Source organism: Rhipicephalus microplus, unplaced genomic scaffold (genome assembly GCF_043290135.1).
Source record: "Rhipicephalus microplus isolate Deutch F79 unplaced genomic scaffold, USDA_Rmic scaffold_20, whole genome shotgun sequence".
Classification (NCBI taxonomy): Eukaryota; Metazoa; Arthropoda; class Arachnida; order Ixodida; family Ixodidae; genus Rhipicephalus; species Rhipicephalus microplus.
Window position 1 is genome coordinate 4,656,214 of NW_027464593.1, and position 26,750 is coordinate 4,682,963.

At 44.9% G+C, this 26,750-nt stretch overlaps 1 protein-coding gene across 1 annotated transcript in view; it reads right to left on the minus strand.

Moving 5' to 3' along the window:
* Positions 1-22,496, minus strand: part of LOC119181459 (uncharacterized) — a 57,366-nt gene extending 34,870 nt beyond the window's left edge. Inside the window, exons 1-6 of the mRNA XM_075883684.1 lie at positions 22,291-22,496; positions 14,281-14,407; positions 12,809-12,990; positions 9,922-11,501; positions 4,237-4,335; positions 3,092-3,193 (exon numbers count right to left, since the gene is read on the minus strand). Coding sequence (XP_075739799.1) covers positions 3,092-3,193; positions 4,237-4,335; positions 9,922-11,501; positions 12,809-12,990; positions 14,281-14,407; positions 22,291-22,390 — 2,190 coding nt within the window. The 5' untranslated portion in view covers positions 22,391-22,496. The remainder of the gene's footprint in view (positions 1-3,091; positions 3,194-4,236; positions 4,336-9,921; positions 11,502-12,808; positions 12,991-14,280; positions 14,408-22,290) is intronic.
* Positions 22,497-26,750: the final 4,254 nt, after the last annotated feature.

Here is a 26,750-nt window from a genome sequence, read left to right on the forward strand (position 1 = left end):
CTATTACTAGAAATAAAAAAAAAACTTTTTCGAGGAGCGTCTCCCCTTAAATGAAACAATCCAATGCTCCCTAAAGAGGAGCAACCTCCTTTTGTTTTACACTGCCCTGTGCAACATTTTCTCATTGAAGGAGCACCGTTTTCCAATATCCCTGTTTGGAAGAGGTACGAACGAATGTACTCGATCACCCTCATGCACTTGTCACATTAGCGCACTTTATGGTTACTAATGGCTTGAAGCGTGTGATTAATGCCCTCCTCCTCTCCCTGTGCCATCAGTGACCTTCGGTTTTTCCTTTCCCTAACACAGTAAAAGCTCGTTGATTGACCTGTAAAGGGGCTAAAAACTGTTCAATTTAAGTAGAGTTAGAATAATTGTGCGGTTGTCAGAATAAACAGACACCGCGATACACTGCACGGGCAAAATCCAAAGAAGCTACCTCGGGGCTCATTATCACAAACACACCCCTACTTAAAAATTTGTAGCAGATGATTTCTTAAATTAAATTCATGGAGCTCTAACAGCGAACAGAATTAATTGATCAGTCAGTGACAACCCAAACACAAGCACTGACGAGCATTCATGTAAGCAGTGAGCCTTCGTGGCGAAATAAATGATGTTAATTGTTTTACAAAACAGTTATTTACATGGCAGAGTTAATGCAATCAAAATCAAAGTAATCATTAATTTGCATTTGCTTGCATTTCTTCATTCGTGACTCCAACTAGCATAGTTTGCAGCTTGTACAAGGGTTCCGGTGCAGCATCCAAATTATTATCAGCTGAGAAATGCTGCTGTTTTTTTCTTATGTGATTCTTAAATGGAAAAGAAGATAAAAGTGAGCCCCGTAACTGTCTGCATCAGCGTGCGACACCTCAACAGTAGCTCACGAGGGATGAGGGTAAGGAGGAATTCAAAGGATAGAATTAAGAGATATATATAGAGAGAAGAAGGAGAGAGTGAGGCACAGGGACAGCGACACCGAAAAGCAAGGAGAAGGTAGAAAAGATGGACACGGTCGCAGGTGTTCAAGGACGGGGCATTACTCAGCGAGAGCTCTTGTCAGCAACAGGAGATGGCGTAGGGCGAGCCAGTCGGCCAGAGCTGCGCTGTCGTTGGAGATCGTGGGGGTACAACTGGTCGACACGAAATCAAGCGAGTGAGTTCCCTGTTTTACTGTTTTGTTTGTATAGCAAATTTGGTTTGGTTTGGTTTTGCGACACATTGTTATCTCTCTGGGTCGACTTCTGCAAAGAGCAATAAAAACGAGGGACTCTCTATGAATTATTTGCATCGGATACTGACTCATTTCAACTATCCGAAGTATTCCCCCATGGAAATACACAGGGCTGCCCCATGACCACGGTGGAAGTTTGAATTAACTGGAAGTTTAAATTAACGAGCTTTTACTGTTAAACAATTGATCTGTCCTTACAGGTTCAACCTGCATGCCCTATGAATTATTTCAACACCACCTCAAGCATCACATCATGCTACGGAGCAAACCCGGGTGAAAAAGTACTAAATTCATCTTTGATCCTTATCAATAAAGGAATAGAACAAGCTACCCACCCAAATCGTTGCGGTGACACCGACTAGCTTATTACGACCAGCATTGCTAGCTTATCTTGAATCCTGCCACCCTCAGTAACAAATGTTTCTCTACCAGAGAACTTAATTGTATCACCTGTTTTATTTGTTCATTTATTTCAGACATGCCGCCAGTCCCAATGGGAATTTTTGTAGGAAGGGCATACATAGTATAAAGATATACAAAAGTCAACATTGTTCTTGCTTTGCTCATCGTGCCCTTTTGTTTAAAAATTTACATTCTTTCTATTATCTCACAATTTGTGGTACCAAAGTTTCGTTTAAACTGCCTACAGTGGTTGTGTAAATTCTCCTACTTTATGTGCCCTAACATGATGCTCCTAGGGAACATGAATGAAGAAATAAAGTATGCCCATGTGCACGTGCAACGTAAGTGCCTACATCTTGTGCACGAACACTGCATATGTAAAACGAATACAAAAGGAGGGGAAAAAGGTGAACACTGATTATCAACTGAAATTTCATTGAAGAAACAACATGTAAGCAAAAACCTTCTAGGAACTACTCATGCGCACACACGGTGGCGTGTCAAGAACATGATGAAATAGATACAAATGACACGTGTGAAGGCAGTGAGTAGTGGTCCCGCGAGTTTACAATTTGAAGCAATTTTTGGAGCGAGAAAAGTGTGTTTCGGAGCAGGTTTGGAGCAAAAGAAACTGTGTTTTGGAGCAAGTTTGAAGCAGACGAAACAAAATTTAGAATCATATGGAGCAACACTTGTTTAAAATGCCGGTGAATATTTACATTAGTGTGCATACTAGAAATGGGTGTTCTTGACACTCTCCGAAACAGACTTGTTCTCGCTCCAAAAATTGCTCCACATAGTAAACTGGCTGTGTTGCTGTGTAACTACAAGCATTGTTATTGCCATCTTTGTCCCTGGCAACCTGGTTTTCGAGAAAAGGTGAACCACTTTAGGCAGACAGGATAAAATTCTTTGGTGACATTAGAAATGAAAGGGTAAAGATGCGGCACATTAAAGGCTGCTTTTCTGGACCTTTATCTCGGACTAAATGCGAACTTGTGCATGCGAGGACAGAGCATCATGAGCAAATGCATAAACATTTTTAAAGCAGTGTCATGTATACATTGTTAAACACATGTGCATAAATCTGCAATCAAACTTAAGACCTTACGCATATCTTGATAGAGTAAACTCTAAGAAAAAAGGGCACACTTAGGGCAGCTTCTCGCAGTAGAGTAAAAATCACTGGGCTTGCCAGTAATTCCTTTCCCAAATATTGTGCCCTCAGTACTTTTAATCAAGAAAGCTAAGTTACGCACATGGCCCCTATGCCTTTCACGACCATGAGAAACAGTGTGCACAGCGATAATGCAAGAAAAACCTGTGAGACACATGACAATTAGTGTTTTGATTATGAGCCCAACTAATACGACTCGAGCAATCATTTACAACAAACCTGTCCCGCAACGTCCCTGATTCACCAATGCCTATCATGCCCAAGGAGTCACTCACCTGTCCTGCTGCCTGGAAACGCTGGTGCAGCTGGGCAAAACGATTGTGCATGGCTTGCGCAGCCGACACGTGCGCCAATAGGCCTTGCGGGGCTGATGGGCGCTGCGCAAATGAGTAAATCTCATGAGAAGCTTGAAGTATATGGTGTATACAATATCGATCAATATAATAGAGCCACAAGATCTCTCTCAAAAGGCTGAAATAATTGAACATGCATGCACTGACTTATGAGCTCAGCAACCTTTATTGTTCAGTTAGCTACTTGTTTTGTATTATACCCTTTGAAATTTCTACGCCTCAATTACACTCTATGCTCTATATAAGGAACCAACGTACAAGAGACTTTCGGACACGGTATCTGTGACTGCATAGCACTATGGCATTTAAGAAAAGCTGATTTTTGAAGTCCGAAAAGCACAGGAGTGGCAGTAGCTTCTGTTGATGCACTTTAGGTAATGAAATTTGAATAAATGTTGTGACATCAAAGCGTTTCAGCCATTGAAACTAGACAATGTCGTACAGTGACTCTATGGAGATTGTGGCAGTTCCATGAAAGCATCAAAATTTTCAAGCATCTTAAAAAAATCAGCAGCTCCATCCTTGCCACTAACGCCTGCTGACATCTCCCATCCGATGTTATAGTTTTCTCACAATTGCCTGCTGTCCCTGTCTTTTTCTTTTCATGCAATCAGTTTAAAGCAATCATAAGTGATAACCACGGAGTTGTCTTCACACTTGAACATTTTAAAAGAGGGTTCAACTGCACTCACTGTAATTCATCATAGAGCACCCAAACCTTAAGTGCTCAGGTCTTGAGTTGAAATCCCAGACTGGGATGCACAATTCCAGCGTACAACGTGCAATTCGAGGGTTGTCAGAGCAGATCCAACCGACGTAAATGCGATCCGTTTTCCACTTTAATTTATACCAGCCAACTTCCCTGTTACTACACTAGACTTCAAGGCAACAATTAATGGTGCTCATGGTTCCCTATGCATAACTGCCTATTGCACTCCTTTGGTTGTGTCTAACAAAGAAATGCACCCTCTGGAAAAAATTCCCCTTCCTTCAATAATGCAAAAGCAAGTTATACTTGAGAAAATACAGCGGACACGGTTGTGCAATTCACTCATTAGTGGTCTCACCCGAGCAAGGTCCGGGTTGTGCGCGACGCGCTTCTTGGTCGGGATGGCAGGTTCCAGGGTCGACTCCACTGCCCGCTTGGTGTGAAGCCGCTCCTGAGGCTAAAAAGTTACGGATGCAGATCACAAGAATCAGTCTCAGGCGGCAAGCTGTTGACGGTGATGCATCAATAATAACTATTATGCTGCTTCTTTCTTTCAATAGAATTGTTTGACCCTTCACATTTCTCAGACAGGCTTGAAGGGTCACTAAAGAGCACAACAATGTTTCGCGTATTATTATAGTAAAATTTACCAATCCCGGAAACACCACAATTACCGCAACATGATGCTTGGTAAGCAAGAAAATGCTCAAAATGAAAATGCAGGTAGGGACGCCACTGTGAGATTCCCACTCCAAACAGTGTGACGTAGTAAATTTGAAGATGTCTACTGAGTGCTGCATAGCTTCCACTCCATAAAAATGATGTACATAGTCACCTGTGGGTGCCATAGGCCTAGCATATGAAGTTTCGGAAAATTTTATCAAGCCAATGTCACGAAAATACAAAAAAATACATTCAGCAATTGGTTATGTCATGCGCTGAGATTTTGGGACGATATTTAAAAATGAAACTTCGACCATGATTTTCTCCGCTAATAATGAACTTATGATAGTGAAACTTATGGCATTAGATTTCTCAAAGTGCAGTTTGTCAATCTGAACCAAGTCATTATTTTTCTTTAGTGTCCCTTGAACCTTTTGTGGTCTGCAGCTTTCACCCACTTAATAGCCGCTCTGGCATACACGTATTTTGCCAGTTTTGAGTACCACGAATGAAAACAACAACTGTGCAAGAAAGACTCAGTCCATGTTCATTCTTGCAGTGCATTTTGTGCCCCAGTCTCTCAGTGATACTCCGGCAGCATGTGATGCCCAACAGTGAACCACTGTGGCTGTTTTGCATTGTCAGGGGTGGCCTGGCAATAGATCGCAAAGAGCTACAATGCGTCCACACATCTTGCGTGCCCACTAAAATAAACCGGCTGAAGTCGTTCATAGCAAAATGTTAGTTTCTCTTGCCACTGAAGACGACCTAGTAAATCCATATGTCTAGTTCTCTGTTTCGAGTGCAGATAGTGCCACAGTGCCACGACACCCCCCAGTAATATTGCAAAAAGAAGCTCTGTGTGTAGAGCTGAAAGGGAGACTGGTTCGTGCTGCTTTTACCTTTTCACTACCTAGGTCTCCTTGATTTGACAGCACTTTCTGCACTAGTTCAAGAGTGCTGCACTTTGGCCCTCGATTTGGCGAGTGCAGATCGTGCTACTTGCACTTCTGCACTCAATTTGGCGTCATGCGGCACAAGTTCATCGGCACTTCAGCACTAGCCTTCACGCAAGTTGTCGTCTCAGGCAAGTAGCGCTAGGTGAATGATGTGGCTGCACTTTTTCCCTTAATTTGACCGCTGCATCGAAACCACTGGTGTCGTGCTACACTAACACTAGAGGAACTGACGCGGCACTTGCACAACACTTTTGTGAACTATAAGCACCAAGTGCAGCCAAATCAAGGAGACCTCCAGTGTCCACCTTTGTGGACATGACTCCTTGAGCGAATCACAAAACAGCAAACTCCTCAGTGATGTTGCGATTTTTGTGTAGTAGAACTGAAAGACGGGTGAGTTGGAACGTATGCATTGTTGGGTAGCACACAAATTTTCCTGGGCTCGTCCTGTTTCCTTTTTTTGTGTTCTCCATTTGTGCGCTACCCAATAATTAATAGGCCCTTTTTGGGGCGTGTAGATAAATGGAGCTTACGTATTCAGCTCTAGCAAGCAAGGATGTAAGAGATACAACCCCACAAAAAAAGTAAACATCGGCAAGCAGCTTGTGCAGAACGCAGCTCCTTAGGCTAAACTACATAAACTTATGAACATAACATTTATTTTTTGTATACAAGGTAGTGGGTACAAAAGTTATGCACTTGGTTTTTAGGAATTATTTCGAATGTATTCAGAGGCCTGAAGGCCGGAATTCATATTTATAGGTGGTGTTCTAGCCATTCTCACGGCTATGTCTATTTTCGTAGACACTCACTTTCACCCTCCGAAAGCCATGGAGAGGATGCAACATTCTGTACTTTACCAACTTATTCCTGTGTTCTGCAAGAAGTAACATTGTCCTGAATGCACTGATGTGCTTGTTAGACAAGCTGGTCCTAAAGAAGCAGGAAGCAGAGTAGTAATTCAAAGATGTTACCTCAAAAATTATTCAGCAAGCAAAGGGTTAACCATAAAACTGTTTACACATAGTCAAAACCCTAAAACCAGAAACTGGCATAGCTGTAATGACTCTCAAAGTGTCTTTTATAAAGAGGAACCTCAACAATCCCTCAGTCTGTGTTTAGCATAACTCTAAATCAAATTTCTAGATGACACGTTTAGCCCTTTCACGACCGTCGACGAGTATAGTAGTCATGAGATTTTTCTGAAAAAAATTACCCGGAACTGGTGCTGCACGAAAGCCATGAAGATGCTCATCATACTTGTGTTTAACGCTAGAAGGCTACACTTGCCCATGTTGGGACATTTTGTGTATTGGCTTTCACTTTAGCAGCATTTTTCATTGTATTGTCACGCGGTGAAACCACCTTTGAGTCATCTTTTTGAGCATGATTAGTGAAATAAAGAAACGCCATTGAATTGAAAGAATGGTAGCGTTTTCTTCACAAAAAAAGCTCTACAAATTGAGAAAAAACGTTGTCGATGATTCTGGCACATTTTTCCTGTTTTCTTTTGATCGTGAAGGCCACGATCGCATGGAAGAAACATTCGTCCCCAATATGGGCTAGCTTTGAAATGGTTTAACTGAATTATATGATGTTTTGCAGTGACTTTAAATCTCGTAGTACACTAACACCCAAACCAATAGGCAACGGCTGCGAACGGCAGGAGCAAAACACCATCCCAGCCTTCAAAATCTCAAACGAGGTGAATGACTTTCCTGAGTGAACTGAACTCTTCGAAAAGATCAAAGACATCCGTCTTGACGTTTTTTACTAACCTCGCCAAGAATCTGTTCACTCGATGCAATGCACACCGTGGTCTAACAACCAGTGCTAAAGCGCACCGTCCCCCATTTCGAAAACGCGCTTTATGCCCCGGCCACACTGTCAAATTTAGTGTCATCGTGACTAAGTGCACCTGCACCCCCAGAATGTTCCTTCAGCGGCCAGCTACTACACGAGCAAAGAAAGTGTACTCAGGAAATGATGGTGATTACAATGGGCACTTAAGCAACACAATGAATATTTGCTATTTTTGGTAATATTTTTTAGGTAATAATGAGTTACAGCTACAAACAACCATTCAGATAATCATTTTGCATAAATACGGTGGCTGCAGTCATTGCACGACATGCGCTGCGCATGCCCCTGGCGTTCATGGCTGTAAACTGCCCAAGAGCAAGAATAGCAGAGTAGTTTTTTGCGGTACCAAATGTTTTAATGCTTAAGAATATCAGCAACAAAAATAACAAGAGTTTTAAAATGCTATAAACTCAGTTTCTGATAATGTCTCATTTATTCTCGCGCAACTGCTACCGAGGCTTTGCAGCGTCTGTCACTAAAGCACTCCCATGAGACAGCATGCGAATGGCGCTAGCTGCAAGGTGCACTTACTAAGCTCCTCAGAGTGGCAGAGGTATCTTTTTTGCCACTTTTGTGCACTGTCGGCAAGGAAGACTCCACAAACATTCAGCTAGTGGTAAACTGAGCATTCATTCTACCTAAAGTTCTTTCATAACAGCTCTTGTAGAAATACTTCGCTACGCACAACCACATCGGTGAAGACAGCACAGTGTTTTTCAAGACACCAGATGTGAGGCGCATGAGCGGGAATTTCAAAATATTTTTTTTACTTCTAACGAAAAATTCTCACTGCTGGCAGAAAACTATTGCAAGTAATTCGAGTAATTCATTGAATTCAGTTTATGTAAAAATACAGGACAACTGACTGTACAATAACTATACTCAGTTTCACTACCGTGGTTCAGCACTACCAAAGCTACAAGGTGTAAGAAAGCCACCCGCTTGCGCACCAAAACATAGCCCCAGATAGAGTAAGTGCCTGAAAATTGACAGGGTTGACTAAAAATTCGTGTTTGTTTGGTGCGTATTATGCCACATCAATATGTGGTATGTTTATTTTTCTTCTCATTTATTTTGTATGCATTAAATTATTTTTCTAGGTTATCATCGGTAACTTTTAAGAAATTAACATGGCAGCACCCATGGAGAAGCGACCGCCCGCTTCGATTTGAACTTGCTCTTGCTACACGCCCATTGCGCTGAAAGCAACAAATGAATGATGAAATCAGCCATCGATTTGTTTTGTCTTACTCTGACAATAAAGCATCAGGCATGTTTTATTGCTATTAGCGAGAGAAGCTGCTTGCTTAGCCGCACCTGCTAAGCATAACGCGCCGATGCCCAAACCAAGAGCGATGCGTATCCAACGGACAAGCAACTTGGCACAGCGTTTTGTGCGCGTCGGATCCTCCTTCGCCGAAAAAAGAATGAGAGAAAAGAAGCGTTGCATCGAAACGCGACGACATAAAAGTAGTCATACGAAAGCCACGTAAAGCGTCGGAAAGAAACACGCGTAAAGTGAAGTTGTCTGCCGGCATGAGCGTCTACTGACATTCAGCCGAGCAACAAATCCACGCTTCAAGTTCCTGGTGGGGTTGCTTGTTTCACAGTTTCACTGTATTTTTCAAGTCGATAAACCAGCCATATAACCTGCAATGAGCGTTTATAGACTATTTGGCGATCAGATGCGCAAAAACTATGAGTAGATGACATGGCGCAGATAAGAAAAGCTGTGGGGGTGCTAGCACCCCCTGTAATGTGGTGTGCACTTCGTGGCGTACGTGTTTCGCACATAGGCCGCATTTTGGGTTCACAACTACTGAACGGTAAGTGGTGTTGTGCTCTGGAGCGTTTGTCGCCGCCATCATCATCACGTTGGGCGCTAGGCCCGCTCATCTATCCTGTGCCACCCATGCCACCACCAAGGCTTGCCGCCAGGCATCACTGCCGGCGCCACCATTCTAACCATGGTGATGAAGCTGGCTGTTTATTATGTTTTTTTAATGTTGTGTAATTTTGTATAAGGTTGTTTTAACGTGTTAATGACAATTGATGTATAATACTTTGGCTGATAATATCGTCGATCTAAATGTAGTTAAATAAATGTGTGATGCCTGGTTCGGTCCGACCGTGTCTACTGTGTCCACTCCAAGAGCGTGGCGCTCTCCACTTCGAGACCCCACAGGGCTAATCACCCTTCCTATTGGCTGAGAGGCCCTGTAGCCTCCACAGTGCTGAAGGAAACTTCCGAAACAGGGTATAGATTTTTACAATTTCAATGAATTACGTTAAAATACACTGGAATTTATCGCAGTACTTACGCATAGTTTAAATTTCGTTTCCAGAACCTTAGCATCGAGTTATGAAATATTGACACAATTATAGCCAGACAATCAACATTCATGTCGCAAAGAGTTAAATGTACAAGCTAAGACTACATAGATGCCACATGGGCTTACAGACTGCTGAAATGATAGCGTGTGAATTAGCTAGCTGCTGATACTTTTCACTCGGTGAGCACTGCACCACACAGCCGTAGAATTTGATGTAGCCTTTACCTGAGTTGCCGTCCCCGAGGTGTTACTGGGCTCGGAGGCCTCGTTGAATATGCGCAAGCACTCCTCCACGGGATCTTCCTCTTCTTCAGAGTCAAGATCCCACTCTAGCACAAACGAGGGCACCTCGGCGGTCGCTTCCTCTTTTGGGTTCTTTCCAGATGTCTTCCCTCCGTCGGACCCCCTCTCCTGGCAGGAGGAGGCATCCGAAGACGAGGACTCCGACTCACTGGAAGTAGACTTTGCTTCTTGCTTGTCAGAATCTTTCGCGCCGGATTTCTTCTTTTGCGATGAGAAGCTGCTGCTACTGCTGCCTTGCTTGTGGCTTGATGACCGCTTGGACGGACTGTGGTGACTAGACTTGGAATCACCTTCCTTCTTCTTTTTGGATGGCGAGTGGTCCTTGGCGGATGTGGACGAAGGCCGCTTCAACGAGTGATTCGACGATGAATGTTTGGACGACGATGAGTGTTCTGAGGAGTGATTGGAGGACAAGTGACGCGACGAAGAAGAAGAATGCTTAGAGGAAGAGTGATGAGAAGAATGTTTCGACGATGACTGCTTTGAAGATGAGTTCTTTGACGATGAACGGTGCGAAGATGAGCTCTTCGAAGATGAATGTTTCGACGAGTGCTTCGAAGAGGAGTGTCTCGACGATGAATGCTTGTCAGACGACTCTTTAGCTGGTGGCTTCGATGCTGACTTCGATGAGGAACCCTCTTCGGAGGGACTTTTCAGCTGCGGTTCTTTGCATGACTCCTTGGACAGGGAATCATTCGAAAAGGTCTCTTTCGATGGGGATTCCTTAGAGGACAAAACCTTGGATGAGGTTTCCTGGGGAGAGGCGCCTTTGGATGAGGAGTCCTTGCTAGTGGACTCCTTAGCTGAAGACTCCTTAGAAGATGAGTGCTTGGATGACGACTCCTTGGATCTTCTTGATGACAAGTCCCTGTAATTCCCTTTCGATGAAGACTTTTTGGTTGATGATTCTTTCGACGAACTTTTTGCGGATGACTTTTCCTTGGATGATGGCTCTTTGGATGATGACTCTTTGGAGGACCGTTCCTTCGATGAGTGCTTCGAAGATGAGTGTTTAGATGATGAATGCTTTGACTGTGAAGTCTTAGAGGACGAGTGCTTGTTTGATGAATCATGCTTGGATGACGAATGCCCCTTGCTTGTGGACGAGTGTCCTGAGTGGTGCCCTTCCGAGCTTTCCTCCTTTTGAGCTTGTTCTGCAATATCACCGTTTGCTATGTTCCCGTCTCCTCCTTCTTTCACCCTGCTCTCTTCACACTTCTCCTCTCTTGCCTCTTCCTTCTCTTTGTCTGGTGGCTCGTGCTTAGCAGTCTCCTTCAATGCCTTGTCTTTGTCCTTGGCAACATCTGTGGCTCGAGCTTCAGAGGAAGGCTTTGCAAAGGAGCCGTCCGGCCCTCCGAGACGCTTGTCCTTGAGCCGAACAATGGCGTCCACTTCCTCCTGCACCATGTCTGCATCATCCTCGTCATTTACGCCACTGCCGTTCACCTGGCTGCTGTCGTCACTGCTCAGTTCTGGGGACTTCAACTGCTTGACTGGCTCGGCTGAAAGAAAAACACTCAGTATAAATAAATTTGCAGTGATGAAGACATTCAGATTATTCGCTAAATGTTGCGCGGAGTCACTTTGCGTACCAGGTTGTGGTGGACAATGTCGAGAAAGCGCCATCCAGTCTGATTACTGCTAATTGTCGGGCAGTAACCTTAGCAATCAAATGTGGCCAGCAAAAATGACTAGTAACTCATTCAACCTGAAATAGCATATTCATTTAAAACAAAAAAGCAGATTGCAACGGGTGCTTCTAGATGTGGCGTGCCAGCTGGTGATGCCATCAGTCCGTCAGTTGTTTGAGACTGCTCCCACTTCCGCACCAAAAGAGCATGTGATGCATTGATACCAGCACCACAAAACACCTAGCCAAGCAATATGCTCCACACTACCATCTTATCTTCGCTTTTCTTGAGAGAGCATACGCAGTGTATTCTGAATCTCAATGATGTTGGCAAATATCGATAGTTAAAAGAACAGTGCAACATCAACATGGATACTGACAACAGTGCAACAAGGGCCAAGGGATATGAAGAAACACAGACGGACGCGGAGCTTACAAATGAAGTTTATTCTTTAAACGAAGCAGAATATCAAAATGAAATGACACGTCAACAAAGTATTGCAAGCCAGTATTTGCAAAAAACCAAAATGACAAATCGGCCTATATCACTTTCATAGTAATGCGCTTTCGCCAGTCATGCGTGACAAGTTCACCAGGACAAATGGTGAACTTCCGTCAGGGCAATGGGCGAGATGCTCATGCAGTTACTGCCAAGTCTCCCTATTTCTGCTGCCTCAATTGACTTGTGCGTTAATCATCCTTTGTTGCACTGCTGTCAGTACAATGGACCCCCAACTTGCCCAAATATTTGCACTATTAACATGGACATGCAACAGCACAGAACCAGCACTGTATGTTTTAAATATGAATATGTACCAACTGGCTCACATATAGACACTGTTACACAACCTCACTACTTCAGCAGGCACCGTTTTTTTTTTCAACATTGTCATTCTGTTTACCTTATCAGCACTTCCTAGTCCTCACATTTTGCAACACACATTAGCTTACCTTCGTAATGAAACACTTCCTTATGCCAACGTATATTACAGGCTGGTACATTGTTCTCCTCTGTCACGTTTACGTTGGGCTTCTTTTTAGCAACAGATTAAACTGCACACTGGCTCCCAATCAGACCCTACTGTTGGCGAGATGTCCACTTTAATCTCCAGATGGGACCTGACCATCTACTCCGAAATAAATGCTCATAGTGCGGAGTCACCCCTGAAGAGCCCTTACCCAGTGCCACTGGAGCCGCACTTCTAATCTGGTTTGGCTGGGTTGGCGGGCGGTTAGTCAGGAGGTTACGCCTGCGCAGCTCGGCCAGAGGTGTGGGCCGATACTGGGGCACGCTTTGGGCTGGAATGTAGCGCTTTGGCTTCGGTTCTGGCGGATGTGCTGCCACAGGCGTAGGCACGTACCTGCACAACGAGGCACAGTTAGCCTAAACGTTCAGCAAAGCAATATTGACGGCATTCACTTATTCGATTCTTTGCTGCACACAGGATATGTGCAGTTTCTAGCAGGGAAACCAGCATGAAAAATCTAGCAAGAATATTAAGCATGTTTAAAAATATAGCAATATTTTTAGACACAAAAGATAAAGTTCTCTAAACTGTAGTTCCCTAAAAAAATGACTAGTATTTGAAAGAGTGCATGCAACTGAAGTACAGTGCTACCAACAGTGCTAGTGGTACTAGACACTTCTAATTGTTGAAAGTGACAAATATGCCAGGGACCGAATGTACAGCCTCCAAGTCACTAGAGGAGGTGGTATTCCTTACACTTTACAACAAACGTTTGCGGCTGTGTGGGGTGTCTTTCTGCCACACGGCAACAACTGTCATACAGCTCGATGGTGTTTTAAGAGTAACAAAAGGACAATGCAAAGTTCGGCTGCACAGTTTATTGATACGGTTAAATAATACCATACATAAAACATCCGTAACCACTGAGCAGCGCCCTCTATTAGTGAGTTAATGTGAGTGATGCCGCTTAGGATCAATATACTGTAGTGAAACCTTTGAACCTGGAAATGGGTTGCACTCTCGAGTGCCTTTTAGTGGGTCATCTCCGAGAAGGGAGCCGTTCGCACTGAGAGTCCGTGCATTGCTGTGACTGTTGCCATGACGCGTGATAGCTGACTGCCGGCTAATAAATGCCTCAACAATAACAAAGTACAATGCCACGCTCATCATCATGATCTTCATTTCACGAAAACTGTGCACTCTCTCCTTTTCTATCAAGAGCGTTATTGTTTTCCGTATCGCAGGCGCCAGCAAACCTACAGATGCAGAAATGCCAGCAAGCTTGAGAGAAGAAATCGAGAAAGTTGATTGCTAGCACAGTCTTCATCGCCTAAAACAGTGTAAATAAAAGCCTTTCTTAAGTACATCGGCCAGATCAAGTGAATCTATTGCTGCTCTACGCCAGATCCCATACACTATGCCCCACTGATAGCCACACGCTATTAATGACTGGGAACTACCGAGCACACAGCGGTAATGATAGGAAAACAGGCAAGATATTGTCACAATATTTTCAATTGTTGTGTTGCTGAAAAGCTGCTGAATACACCTTTTCTTGACTAGTGTATGGCGCAGCAATTAAAACCACGAAAAAAGGGAGCTAAGATCAGCGCTACCGTGTAAGTTACACCTCCATGCACTAATTATCGGGACAGTGACCAAGGCGACAAGCAGTTCACTCACCCAAGTGACGAGACTTGAACCATGTCCTGCCGGACTCGGCGCAGGGCATCATTGACATACTCCAAGAGCTGACTGGACTCATCAGCAGGCTGGACGGTGTTAGCTTGTAGACCCAGCAGAGAGATTCCTAAAAGCAAGAGTAAGAGTGTGCACACCAACAAAAAGCTTCGTGCAAGCTGAATAAAATGCATGCAACTGTGCCCCGAGCAACACAGCACAGTATCCAACAGATGTCTACAACGTTAAGAGCTACCCTTAATCTGCACTGTGAGCTTGGTGCAATAATATAGACAGCACAGTAATACAGACCAGAGTAGGAACTTGAGTCACTAACATTTTCATTAATCCATTTCCAATTGCAAACGAGCACCTCTCCCCCCAGTCCTTGCCTAACTGGCCCCAAATCGTTTTGGATGAGTGAAGTTTGTGCCTAAGGTATAGAATATCGATACCAGAAAAAAAGCACGCGAGCCAGCATGCAATCAGCTTATATTAAAAAAATGAGTGTGTTTAAAATAGATATCTCTCGCCACATGCCAATCAAACACACCTGTTCCTGACTGACATAGAATAAATTGATACTAACAGGTGGCACTGCCCGCAAGCAATATGCACAGGGTTTACCATTAAGGGGAGACAATGGTTTATCCCAGCGCCCCCCCTTTTCCCTACTAATGTATGAGGGCAGATTTTGTGCACCCCTCTAAGGTAACAGGATGGCACACAAAGCCTTACCACTTACACTGTGACAGAAACTATGTGAATTATCATTTAGGACCCATAAAAAAACTCCGCACAAAGTTTTTATTTTTCGTTTACTCTTCATTTACTAACATATGATGATGATGTGCTTAAGACGGGGCACTGGCATGCTTTATTATACTACAGCATGTACCATCAGTGTCAAGAGCACTTCACCAGGTCACATAAAAAATTTTTAGTTAGACACAGGAAGTTGTGTCTAGCAAAAGCTTTGTATCACAAGAATGTTTTTATTGGATCAATTTGAGCCACAAAAGCATGATACGAGGAATTCAGCTTGAAACGTATGCCACTCGACAAGTCCTTCCCTGCTTTTTTCAGTATCGGAGCAACTTGAAGACGGAAGATCACATGACGCAGATGCATCAACACGTCATGCGCACGCAAGGTTACATGTGGAAGACACGCCCAGCCAGGTCATGCACGCAAGTGGTGTTGTGCCGTTTCGACATTCTGTGTAGTGTCCAATGCCTGTTTTTATGGAATGGATCCCCCTATGCACACACGTTTGGAAAGTCTGGTATGGATCATGTATACTTTCCACAATACACCGTGTCACACTGCTAGACGTGCTGTAAGGAACGATGCACAAAAATGCGGCAAGCGTTGTCAGCGCTGGTGCCAGCCCTACATGGGAACGGCGACAACACGAATGCAGGCAGCTTAGCTTTGCATCTTGCTCAATTTGAACTAAAAAAGAATTAATAAAAACATGCACAGATTCCATTTTTGTTTTTTTTTTTACAATTCTATCAACTTACAGTTTTCTACTCAAGAAACAAACTTCCCAAATTATACAAGTCGCCCTAATAATTCTGACAGTGTCACAGAAAACTCTGATGTACACAGGAATATTTCTTGTTCTACGTCACGTCCCCTCCTTCATGTTGGTGCATGCACCCATGAGATGAAAGGCAAGCGACGTTCAGTCTGACATTTCACCTCTTTCCAGGGCGCGTGATCTTGGCAGATGTGAAATCTTAGCAGATGTGAACTTGAGTGCCCAGTGCATGCAATGCACATGCCAGCTTAAAATTCTCAAACCTAGTGAGCAGCCCTTTAATCCAGTTGTGCCGGGTCAATTTCTCCTCTGTCTATAAGCACCTTTAAAGTGTTCATAGACAGAGGAGAAATTGACCCGGCACAAGTATTGCAACCGGCCAATACGAGGAAGGGCATAGCCAGAAATCTTTTTTTTTTTTTGTGGGGGGGGGGGGTGGAGGGAGGCACACCTACTTGATCTGAAGTGGCACAGGGGCCCACATATGTGGCCGAGTGTTATTTTGGGCTCTTTATGTTAGAAAAAAAGGAGGGGGGGGGGGTGAAAGAAAGAGACTCGGGAGCGGGTTTATTCTATGTTGGACGCTTAACTCTCCATGCTGGGCAATGAAACGAGAAACTCTCTCCTAAAAATCATGTGAAAACAAGGACAGCTGCAAGGCTATGACAAACTATCAGCGCCTTTGTGCCATCGTAATTTTTTTTACTTTCATGCCATAGACAAGGATCTGGCAAAAGTTTGAATTTCTGAAAAAAAATATATGTTGCCTATATTTACAACTTTGGGGGCCGAAAGCTGTGTTTTACCTGCCTATTTTTTGCACCTGAAGTGTGATCTTTAAGTGCCTAAAAATCTGGCCTCTAGTTATGATAAAAATCTATAACATTTACATTACCTTCAGCTTGTTGACGTCAATACCTACCCACAATTATGTCAACCTGGGACCACAATAGCTTCATTAAAGGTCACAGTCATTGAGCTCCACATATGCGCCAGAAACATTTTCTGAATAAATATGAGACTTCTAATGCAAAGACAGCTGAAGCCCCCCCCCCCCCCCTCCTGCTGCCAGTATATGCAATAACCCTGGCCAGAGGCATAGATTTGTGCTTTTTAAAAATCCCATGCCATTCAGTGCAATTACAGCAAAAGTAACCGCAATGCCACCGCCTGCCAAGCTTTCTAAATTATGAAATTTTTTTTATAGGCTACTCTTTAACTGATCTTCATAATGTAGCCCCAGGTGTTGCCATAAATGTTTGCAACAGAATATGGCACTCATATCTAAACGAATGCCCCTGTATACTTTTTCTCAAGCAGCAGTGTATTTCTCAGCAAACAAAGGTTTCATATCCTCTGTCTTATATTGCGAATGAGCACTGTACAATCCCGCAAGAAGGCAGAAGGGTCAAGAAAGGACAAAATGACAACCACCTATTCATAACACGAAGAAAACCTTCTTCATAAAGAAAAGCTTCCTAGTTGCCCAAATATTTGTCCTGGTTTGGGGTTTGAACCCCAGATTAACACATTTCCGTCACAGTCATTCTACTGCATTTCAGCTTTTCTTTCTGAAAAATATGTATAATTTCCTTGTGGTTTTGTGCTACAAATAGGTGGTTGTCTATTTTCCCTTTTTCAGTCTTTCATATGAAGGTCAGCTGAGCTAGATGCAACCTAGACCGCACATTACCAGAAAACGTAACTACAGGATAGCACGTCTATGAGCCTGCTTAGAAACTGGAAACACGTAAAGTAACACCTGAGAACCAGTTCAACTGTTGCCCAATTGATAAGAATCAGGCTAAGGCTTTTCATTTACAATGCACAAAATTGCTGGGTATTGTAAACTGACTACCTTGTTCATGGCAGTGTCAGTCCCAGCGGACTGCAGTGAATGTGATGGTAACATTTTGAAGGGACATAAAAGAGAGAAATTATTTTTCTAAGATAAGTGAATTAGTCTCTGACGATAGCAAAAAAACGTCGCACTTGCTGCAAGAAGATACATGATAAGCGAAAAAATGCAGGTGGTGACACCACCTTGAAGTTTTCGCACAAGATGCCGTGATGTCATAGGTCTTAACGGCGTCTGCTAAGTCATACACAACTCACAATCAATAAAATTTAAGTGAATTTGTCCTTGGAGGAGGCTATAAATTCAGCACATCAAGTTTTGGAAATTTTAGTTGAGTAAATGTTACCAAAATACAAAAAATGTACTTTGGAATCTGTGACGGCCCGCGCAGAGATTTAGGCAGGAAATTTTAAAATTGAAGCTTCAGAGGGGTATTGGCACAAACTTTTTGGCCTCACGTTTCTTTGCTGAAATGTGTTCCTGTGGTACTGTTAGGGATGTAGCTTAACACGACAGATAGTTTCCTGCAGCATGCAACAAATAATTAATTACAGGTTCGCTATTACCTACCTACCAGTTTCAGTATCGGTTTCAAAAACGACAAGCCACCGAGTGCAACCCTCACTACCTAGCGGGTGCAACGCTCGACCATGGCAGCACAAAGTACTGTAATGCACTTCCGCGCGATTCACATCAGGAAGTTTTTTCAAACAGTAAACTAGACAGCAGTGTCATCAAACACACAACTTTCAACTCTTGCGCCGCGGCCATGGACTCACGAGCAGCTGCTGAATAATAGTCTGTTGGAGCAAACACGACCAAAAAAAAAGGTGGTTATGACGTCATCGTAACTTGCTGTAGCGAGGTCATGTGAGGGAAGTAGGGGGTTCCGTGGGGTCCCCTTTGAGGGTGTTAATAGAGCGATGGAGTCGATCGCTCCCGCAAACGTCAAAATTTATTTTAAATACCTTCGAAGCTATATTGGCCATTGATAATTTGCAGATGAAATACGCATGTTCACGGGAATCGATCCCGCAAACTATCTCTGCCGACCAAATTTGTGTTAGTCCCCCTTCAACCTTGATCTTCTCCTCCATTACTGAACCTACAATTGTGAAATTGAAAACACTTGAGTTTTCAGACTGCAACTTATCAATGTAAATTGATTCATTTCATAACATTAGTGTCCCTTCAAGTGAAGCTGACAGACCTTGCATCATCTGACAGACCCAAATCCAACTATATTCTTCGTGCAGACTACACGGGACTCATCGCAACTGCAGTGGTGAATTTTGAAGTCAAATTTTTACAATGACAAGGAGTTTGTTGAACATGCCCACACTCGTTAATTAACCTTTTGAGTGCGAAGCCCTTTATGTAGCTAGGCTGTCGTCATTGATAAGCATAACGTAGACAGCACCACGCATAACATAGCCAACTGCAGCATATCGAACGCACGTTTGCACCCAAGAGACTTCCTCTTGTTCTTCGAGCGCCTTGATGATGACATAAAAGTGTAGACATTGCTACTATGGCCAGAGAAACATGACATCACAAGCAACGTGTAAAAAGTGAAAGAGGAAGCAAGCAAGAAACAGAGTGAGAAAGAAAGGGAAGAAACATCAAGAATAGAAGAAATAAAAACAGAAAAACGCACAAAAAGACTGGAAAAGGCAGCAGGAAAGAATGAGAAAACCCCGCAGAAACAAAGAAGGTTGCTCAGTTTCTCATTTCCTTCATGCTCGGCATCGCTAGGATTAAGCTGTCACAATTTTTTCTTTTTCTTTGGGGGGCTGCCATTGTGCCACGGAGACAAAACCACCACTTATGCTTCCCAACACTACCGCAGTATCAACCCCACTGCGGTAGACAGAATTACGTGCAACTGTGCTTGGAATAGGCTGTTCAGCAGGCCTCTTACTGCAAGGACGCATTAAGCAGTCAGTTGCATTGTTCTACCCAGTAAACAATGGGGCTCCTTTTCCTCGAAGGAAGGAAGACGGGAGAAATAAAATGGAGGCAGGAGACACAGTGGTAGCAGCACAGTCGGATGCGACAGGAAGGGCTCCTGGAGTAGTTTTCCAAGTAAACATGAATTACATGAGTATTGGAGCTTATTGACTCGCAAATCGATTGCCACAATAACTTTCAGATTACGTCAAGTAAGAGTAGAACTAAAGGTGATTGTCACAAGCTCCAAGTAATCACTCTTTCCTTTCATCCCCGAGAGGGCACAGAAAGCTCCGCTGGGAAGTGGAGGGTTGACAAAGGCACAAGAAGCTACATCCCTACATGAGCATGCACCATGACATTTCTCATTATGAGCCAAGCTTCTAAGTCTTGCACCCAGCCGTCGAAAGCTCCCCGCTGCATCACTGCTCGCACCACTCTCCCGCCTTTCTCCCTCTCTCATTTTTCCTCACTGCCTTCTCTCCTCATACCGGCAAATGCACAAGAACCACCACTTCGCCCAGTCTTCAACCCCGTGGCACCTTCGGGGTTCCACTCTGCCCAGTCGTTGGTCCATTGCTTGGGCTGGCTCGCGCTGCTCCGCACACTCACTCACTCAATCATTCCCACCCCCAAGTGCACCAGACACTCTCGTCACCCTACCGCCTTCATGAAAGCCAGTTGTGAGATCAGACCATAGTCATTTGCGCCCCATTTATAAGGAGCTTTCATCCCCGGTTGTACTCGTGCACAAAAAAATTGCTAGTTTTTTTTTTTTTCTCTGAGCAAAAATCTTACTGTAAGTGTGATCATGGACGGGTATGATGCAAAACGCTGCAGCAACTCTAATAGCCATACAACCCACGACATTCGCCACTTACTTCCCCTGTGCCATCCCTCCCTGCTCCGCTCTTAGTGCACTCATCGAAATGAGAGAAGAAAGCAGTCACAGCATGCAACAAATTTCTGTAACTCTGCTCGTACTAGACGGATTCTAAATATTTTGAGGCCCTTAGATTCGTGAGGCAATGAAGTCCTTTAGTGAAGCCATCCGATGGTTACATAGAAAAGTGTAGGCCTATTTAATAAGGGAGCAGAGGCCCCACCTGTACGACTGAAGAACACCAGCCAATCGCCCAGGCGATTAAAAAAAAAACCCGCTCGTGAATTCTGCTCGAAGAACACAGCGGTATCACCAAGCGTGCAGCTGATGATGCCGATCAAGAGCAAGGGTTCAACCGTACAGGCTTGTATGCATTCGTCTTCGAGGTGTAACTGGTGCTGCCTTCAAAAGTTTTACACTGCCATAGTGGGTGTGCCATAGTAACTACTTCATGCCCCATTGTTCAGAATAATTTATCAATGTCACTAGGCTTGCACTGCAACAGGACAAATGTTTTTCTCACTGTAGAGTATGAGGCATTTGCTGTGTATTTATATGAACATAAGAACACAGTAGATGTTTGTAAACAAATACCTGACGCTCAAATCAGGGATCTGTAAACAAACACCCGACACGTAAACATATGACAGACGGGACAACAGCAATTACCCGGCATGTATTTTCTGAACAAGTTATGGGCTCTGTTAAAGGTAGTTTCCTCGTTAAGAGTAAAAAAAAAGGCATCTTTTGTACAAGTTATACAAGACGGCACAGAGATAAAAGTTAGAAGTTTGTGGTTAGAAAAGCTTCAGCAAAGGTCGAAACATTTAGTTTAGCACACTGTCCGCATGAGTGTGACTACTTTGCAGAATGTAGCTGTCTCAGACGTGTTTGTTGTGATGCATGATCAGTCTATGTTCCCTAGCCTAATGTGCTTGAGAAAAGGGTCAAGGGACTTAACAGAGATCTTAGTGGGAAGGCATTGACGGGGATCCGATGTGGACTCTTCCCTAGGCGGCGAGCACGTTCAAGCACGTCCGGACATGTCAAGTGCACCCACACCTAGCAATGAACCTTTCCCGCAAGCGAACTGCGACGAGCAGTTTCCACGTGCTGGTGTTTGTAAACGCGTCGTCTATCTGTGATCAGATTTTTTTTTTTTAGCTCACACGCAAGAATGGACCTACCGTCGATACGCGGGCCCCAGGATGAAGACGACCAGAGAACGTGACGGCACGCCCATACAATGAATGGTCGTCACATCGGCGGCTCTAGTACGCGTTAAACTCGAGCTATTACGCATCTCCTCGCGGATATCCGCTATGAAAATCTTTCAACGCCTGCCAATTGTTTTTTCGCCCGCCAACTTGAACTCTTTCGCAACATCGTAACCTCGAAAGGACTCGTGCGCGGCGAGTGATGTATCGTCCGAGTTTAGGTTCGCTTCAGGTTCGAGACGGCGCAGCTCATCTACCACATTCACTCATAAGGTGAGCGACAACACTATCTCAGTCCTTGCAGATCGTGTATTCGCCCGTTGAGCTCGTGTCTTTCAATTGCACGCCGTCTCCACAGCGCTTGCCTTTTGTACACAGCACTCGGAAACGACTGTTGTTGAACACACCAGCGAATGTGATCGGTACTGAAACTAGATGTAGTCGTGAACGCGTCGGTGATTAGTTTGGGGGGCATTTCGGGTCCTCGGCGTGGATTTTCAAGCCGAAGAGAAAAGTTGTCGCGCGCACACTGAGCCCCAGCACCGATGGGGGCGCTTACCCTTTTTCTCATGGCTGAAGTGGCAATGAGGCCGCTCGCAGAGTCCCGACGCAAAGAAAGGACACGGCAGTTTATTAAAGAAGCCGTTCGATGGAAGCATAGTCGCCGCTTGGTCCAGACACAAACATAAACATCTCCACCTTTGGGAAACGACGCTGTAACTACCGCACGCATGAGAAGAACAAAAAAGAGTCCATAAAAAGACAGTGCTTGTTGCCAGACGGGTTTCGCACGAGCGCGCGAAATATAGCGCGCAGCTGTGTCCAAAGAATAAACGCCGCATGTTATTTGTCGATAATTATACCATTCTTAGCTAGAAATATATGGTTTTGTATTAAGTTCAAAGCATTTTTAGCAAACCTATGCGACATTGAGCGTATGTAACTATCTATCTATCTTGCCACTTACGTTTGGGTGCTCTCGTGGTCACCCCATATCTTGGCGTGAACCAAACTTAGCATGACAGAGTAAGATAATTTGACGAATATGATGCGCTAGTCAAGACATGAATAATGTCACATTCCCGTCGCGTACGTCGTCAAACATTTCCCGCCAGGCAGTGGCACATACCCACAAGCGCGTATGTGCAGTAGGTATGCGCGTATGTGCCATAGGTGTTACACACTCAGTCTACCCAGGAACGACGAGAACACGCACGGGTAATTTTACGTTGAGAAATACCCGACATTGGTATCGTCGACCCGACGAATGCAAAGAATATATCTAAGGGTCCCAGCTGGAATCGAACCCAAGCATATTCTGCGTGGCATTGCAGAATTTTACTACAGAGCTACATCAGGTCTCGAAACTACTTTTCAAATAGACGCTAATCTTCGTGAAACGTCAATAATGGTTGCAGTGCTGCCTACTCAATTTTTCATACATTACATGTACCCATAGGCGTAATAGCCGGGGGGGGGGGGGGCAAAAGAGGCGCGAGCTCCCCCTGCCCCCCCACTGAGAAAAGTTGGGGAGGCTGAGCCCCCGTTCCCACTTTTTACAGTGGTCACTATCGGCTGCACGCTGGGGAAACCAACAACTAAGGTGAAGTTTTCCTTCACCACAATAATCACTCAATTATATTGTTACGGGGAAATTATAAAGTTACCAGGAAATGTTTTAATATAGAAAAAAGTTTCCGAAATTTCTGCTATATGACGATTGTCTTTGAAGGCTCCTTGTGGCGCGATGTAGCTACAACTGATGTTGACTGGACATTACGTGCATCTGTATAGCAGGAGTACATATAAAATGTTTATCTCTTTGTTATGAACTTAAATAGCTAGCATAGTACGCCGTAATCACCTAGCACCGACTTGATGTCAGCACAGTACCTTTACCAAAGCATATACATTACCTTGCGTGGTTCTGTGGTAGAATACATGACTACCACATGAAATGCTGGATTTTGATTCCTTCTAGGATCCTGATTTTTATTCTTTGCACTAATTGTATCGACGCTACCAATGCCAGATTTTTGAAAGGTTCTCGCGTTTAAATTACCGACACCAGCGGAGCCCTGGACTGAGGGCCCGACCAAACTGCCTGCATTTCAATTTTTTTTTTTTTCTGAATAAAGTTTCTTCCTCCTCTGTTGTCGCTGCTCCTAGGAAGATACAAACTTTAAGGCGCATAACAGCATACCGCAGCCCGTGCAGATGACTGAAAGAAAGAGTTTCATGACGTACACACGATTTTCACGTAATGCGACAACATACACATGTTCTCATACCTTCATGCCACCCCCCCCCCCCCCCTATGCCGATTTTAGACTTTACTAAGTGATGAGGCAAATACGAGAGTACCAAGACGTAGCTAACCAGATATGTAGGTAAGTAGATAGAAACGCTCAAAACATCTTTGGTTCTCTAGGGGTTGCCCTACATTTAAAATTCCATTTCTTTCACTTTCAGTCATTAAAATTCAATGATGCAAATTATATATACTGTTGGGGAGGACGCCATCAACATGATTGTTTTCATGCGGAAAGTTGAGAGGCAATGCATAAAAAGCGTCTCGTGTAATACTATAATATGCATGACACAAGACTCGCATGTATACATGTGTTGTCTCAGTGCATGTAAAACTGACTACATGTCACCCTTTTCTACGCTATCGGAACAGGCGCTGTGTGCATAAAAATCACAACAGTGCAATATGAGGTGGGCTCCCCCGGCCGCGTATTTGGCATTGCTGGCCCCGCATCACACGAAAGAGGGAAAAGAAAGAGTGCGAGGAGGACCCCAGTGGCAGCCTCAGGATTGCTCGCGCGCTATTGGTTCGCCTCTGGAGTTGACGTGCTGGTGACGCGCGCGCTGGTGGCGCAGCGACACCGACTAAACTTGCACACCTGCACCTCATTTTCAGCCATGCTCCCCGCTCTGCCATTGTACCTCTCCGGCTAAGCGGCGCAGCCCCCGCCATTATCCGTGGTAACGAGGGACCGTTGGGTGCTAGAGCTGCCTATTCAGACGCCGCGGAAGGCTCGGAGAGGGCATTGTCAACTCCCCCGCCACCCCCTTACTCTTCTTCCTTTCTTTCTTTCCTTCCTTCTTTTTTCTTTCTTCTTTTTCTGACGCTAACCTTCGGGATGTCCGCGATCTGCGTATCCTTCCTTCCACTAACGTATTGTTCCCGACCGCATGGCTCTGGCGGTTCGGTGTGAGAAAAAAGAGCTTTTTTCAGAAGTTTTTAACTATTCAGCGCCTCGTGGACATCTCGTTGTTGAAAGAGGGGCGCCACGTATTGCCGCAGAGGCTGGCAAGCGAGTGCAATGTCAATTCTAGCCCGCTTCTGGATTACGCGTGCAGTAGGGGCCTCCCGATTGTGCACAGGGTTGCTGTTGGCCACGTCATGCTTGGTACAATTGATTGTAAGGTAGAAACAGAAACAGACGGCAGCTGTACTTAGGAAGAGTAGTTACACTTGGAAGTATTTTGAGTTGTCCAGTGCCCGTCGCAGCTGCAGTGCTGTGAACTCAGTTATTATTGTCGCTATTGCCGTTATTGTTTTCTAATACTTTAATTGGTGCAACTGTACCCAGATTCTCATTTATTCCTATATCGAGGGTGTTAAATAAAGTAAGACTCTCGCTGTTCACGTGCTTGGCTTGATTTCAATCCTGTTTCTAAGAGTGTTACTGATAGTTTGTCGAATGCATGGTCGGGAAGGTTCGGATGTTTTGACCACAGAGAGGAGAAAACTTGACAAAATATATGTGACAAAATATCCCCGCATGTCGTATGCTCAAGCTTTGCGGCAACCCGCAATCCCGCATCGCACCGTGGCCCCAGCCATGCTGCAGACGGTCCAAGCGGCGCCATATTACAGCGCACCTCGCCTGATTTCGCGGAAATCAGGCGTCTGGCGTGCGCCAGATCGACGTCCTCTCTGCTTCCACTGTGGCAAAGCTGGGCATCTGTACCGACACTGTTCTTACCGACAACTTAGACTACGCGGATTTTCGACCGCCACCCAGGTTCGGTCAGCGGCCCCCTGAAATCGAAGAGTATGAGGCTCAGCAGCGCGGAACTTCGTCATCCTTGCACCAGTCACGCTCCCCGTCACCGCGGCGATTTCCCTCTATAATCGCAGTACCTTTTCGAGCGTGGCGCAGGGTCGGTCATCCAGTCCACGCCGGGAAAACTAACCACAGCGCCCTTCTGGGGCGAGGCCGCTCATACTGGACAAACCTGCAGGCCTCCTACAACCCATCGACCCACCGCGTACGCCGTTTGACCAAGTTGGAATGGACCTCCTTGGACCATTTCCTTTGTCTCACTCTAAAAACAAGCGGATCATCGTCGCAACTGATTACTTGACGCGTTACGCTGAGACGAAGCCACTGCCACGCGGTACAGCATCTGGAGTCGCCCAGTTTTAGATGCGGAGCATCTAATACTCGAGGCTTGTAGTGCGGCGCCGTCCGCAAGCTTCCTCCTCTTTCTTCCACCATCTGTGCATCCCTTCCTCCTCTACACACCGCGCACGCTTCACTCCTCCACCATCTGTTCACCCTTCCTCCTCTACACACCGCGTGCGCTTCTCCTCTTCACGAACATTCGCTAGCTGTATAATGTAGCGCGCATGCGCCGTCACGCTTCGAGAACATCGGCAGCTGACGCGCGCGCATGCGCCGTCGCGCTTCGAGAACATCGGCAGCTGACGCGCGCGCATGCGCCGTTGCGCTTCTCCCCCTTCTCGAACATTCGACAGCTGACAGTGCATGCGCCGTCGCGCTGTATATATACTCAAGGTCGGCGCTCGCTCGCTCAGTTGCCGCTCGTCGGTTGGTTTGTACGGCGCGTCGACGTCCAAGGTCGCGGTGAAATGAATTCCAACGAATCCACAAACACAATGATCGACGTCCCTTCGACCAGCGCCGCCCTTTCGCATACGTGTGTACGTGTTCACTCATTTAACACCCCCTCCTACAACCACGTTAACCAATTTAGCCATCG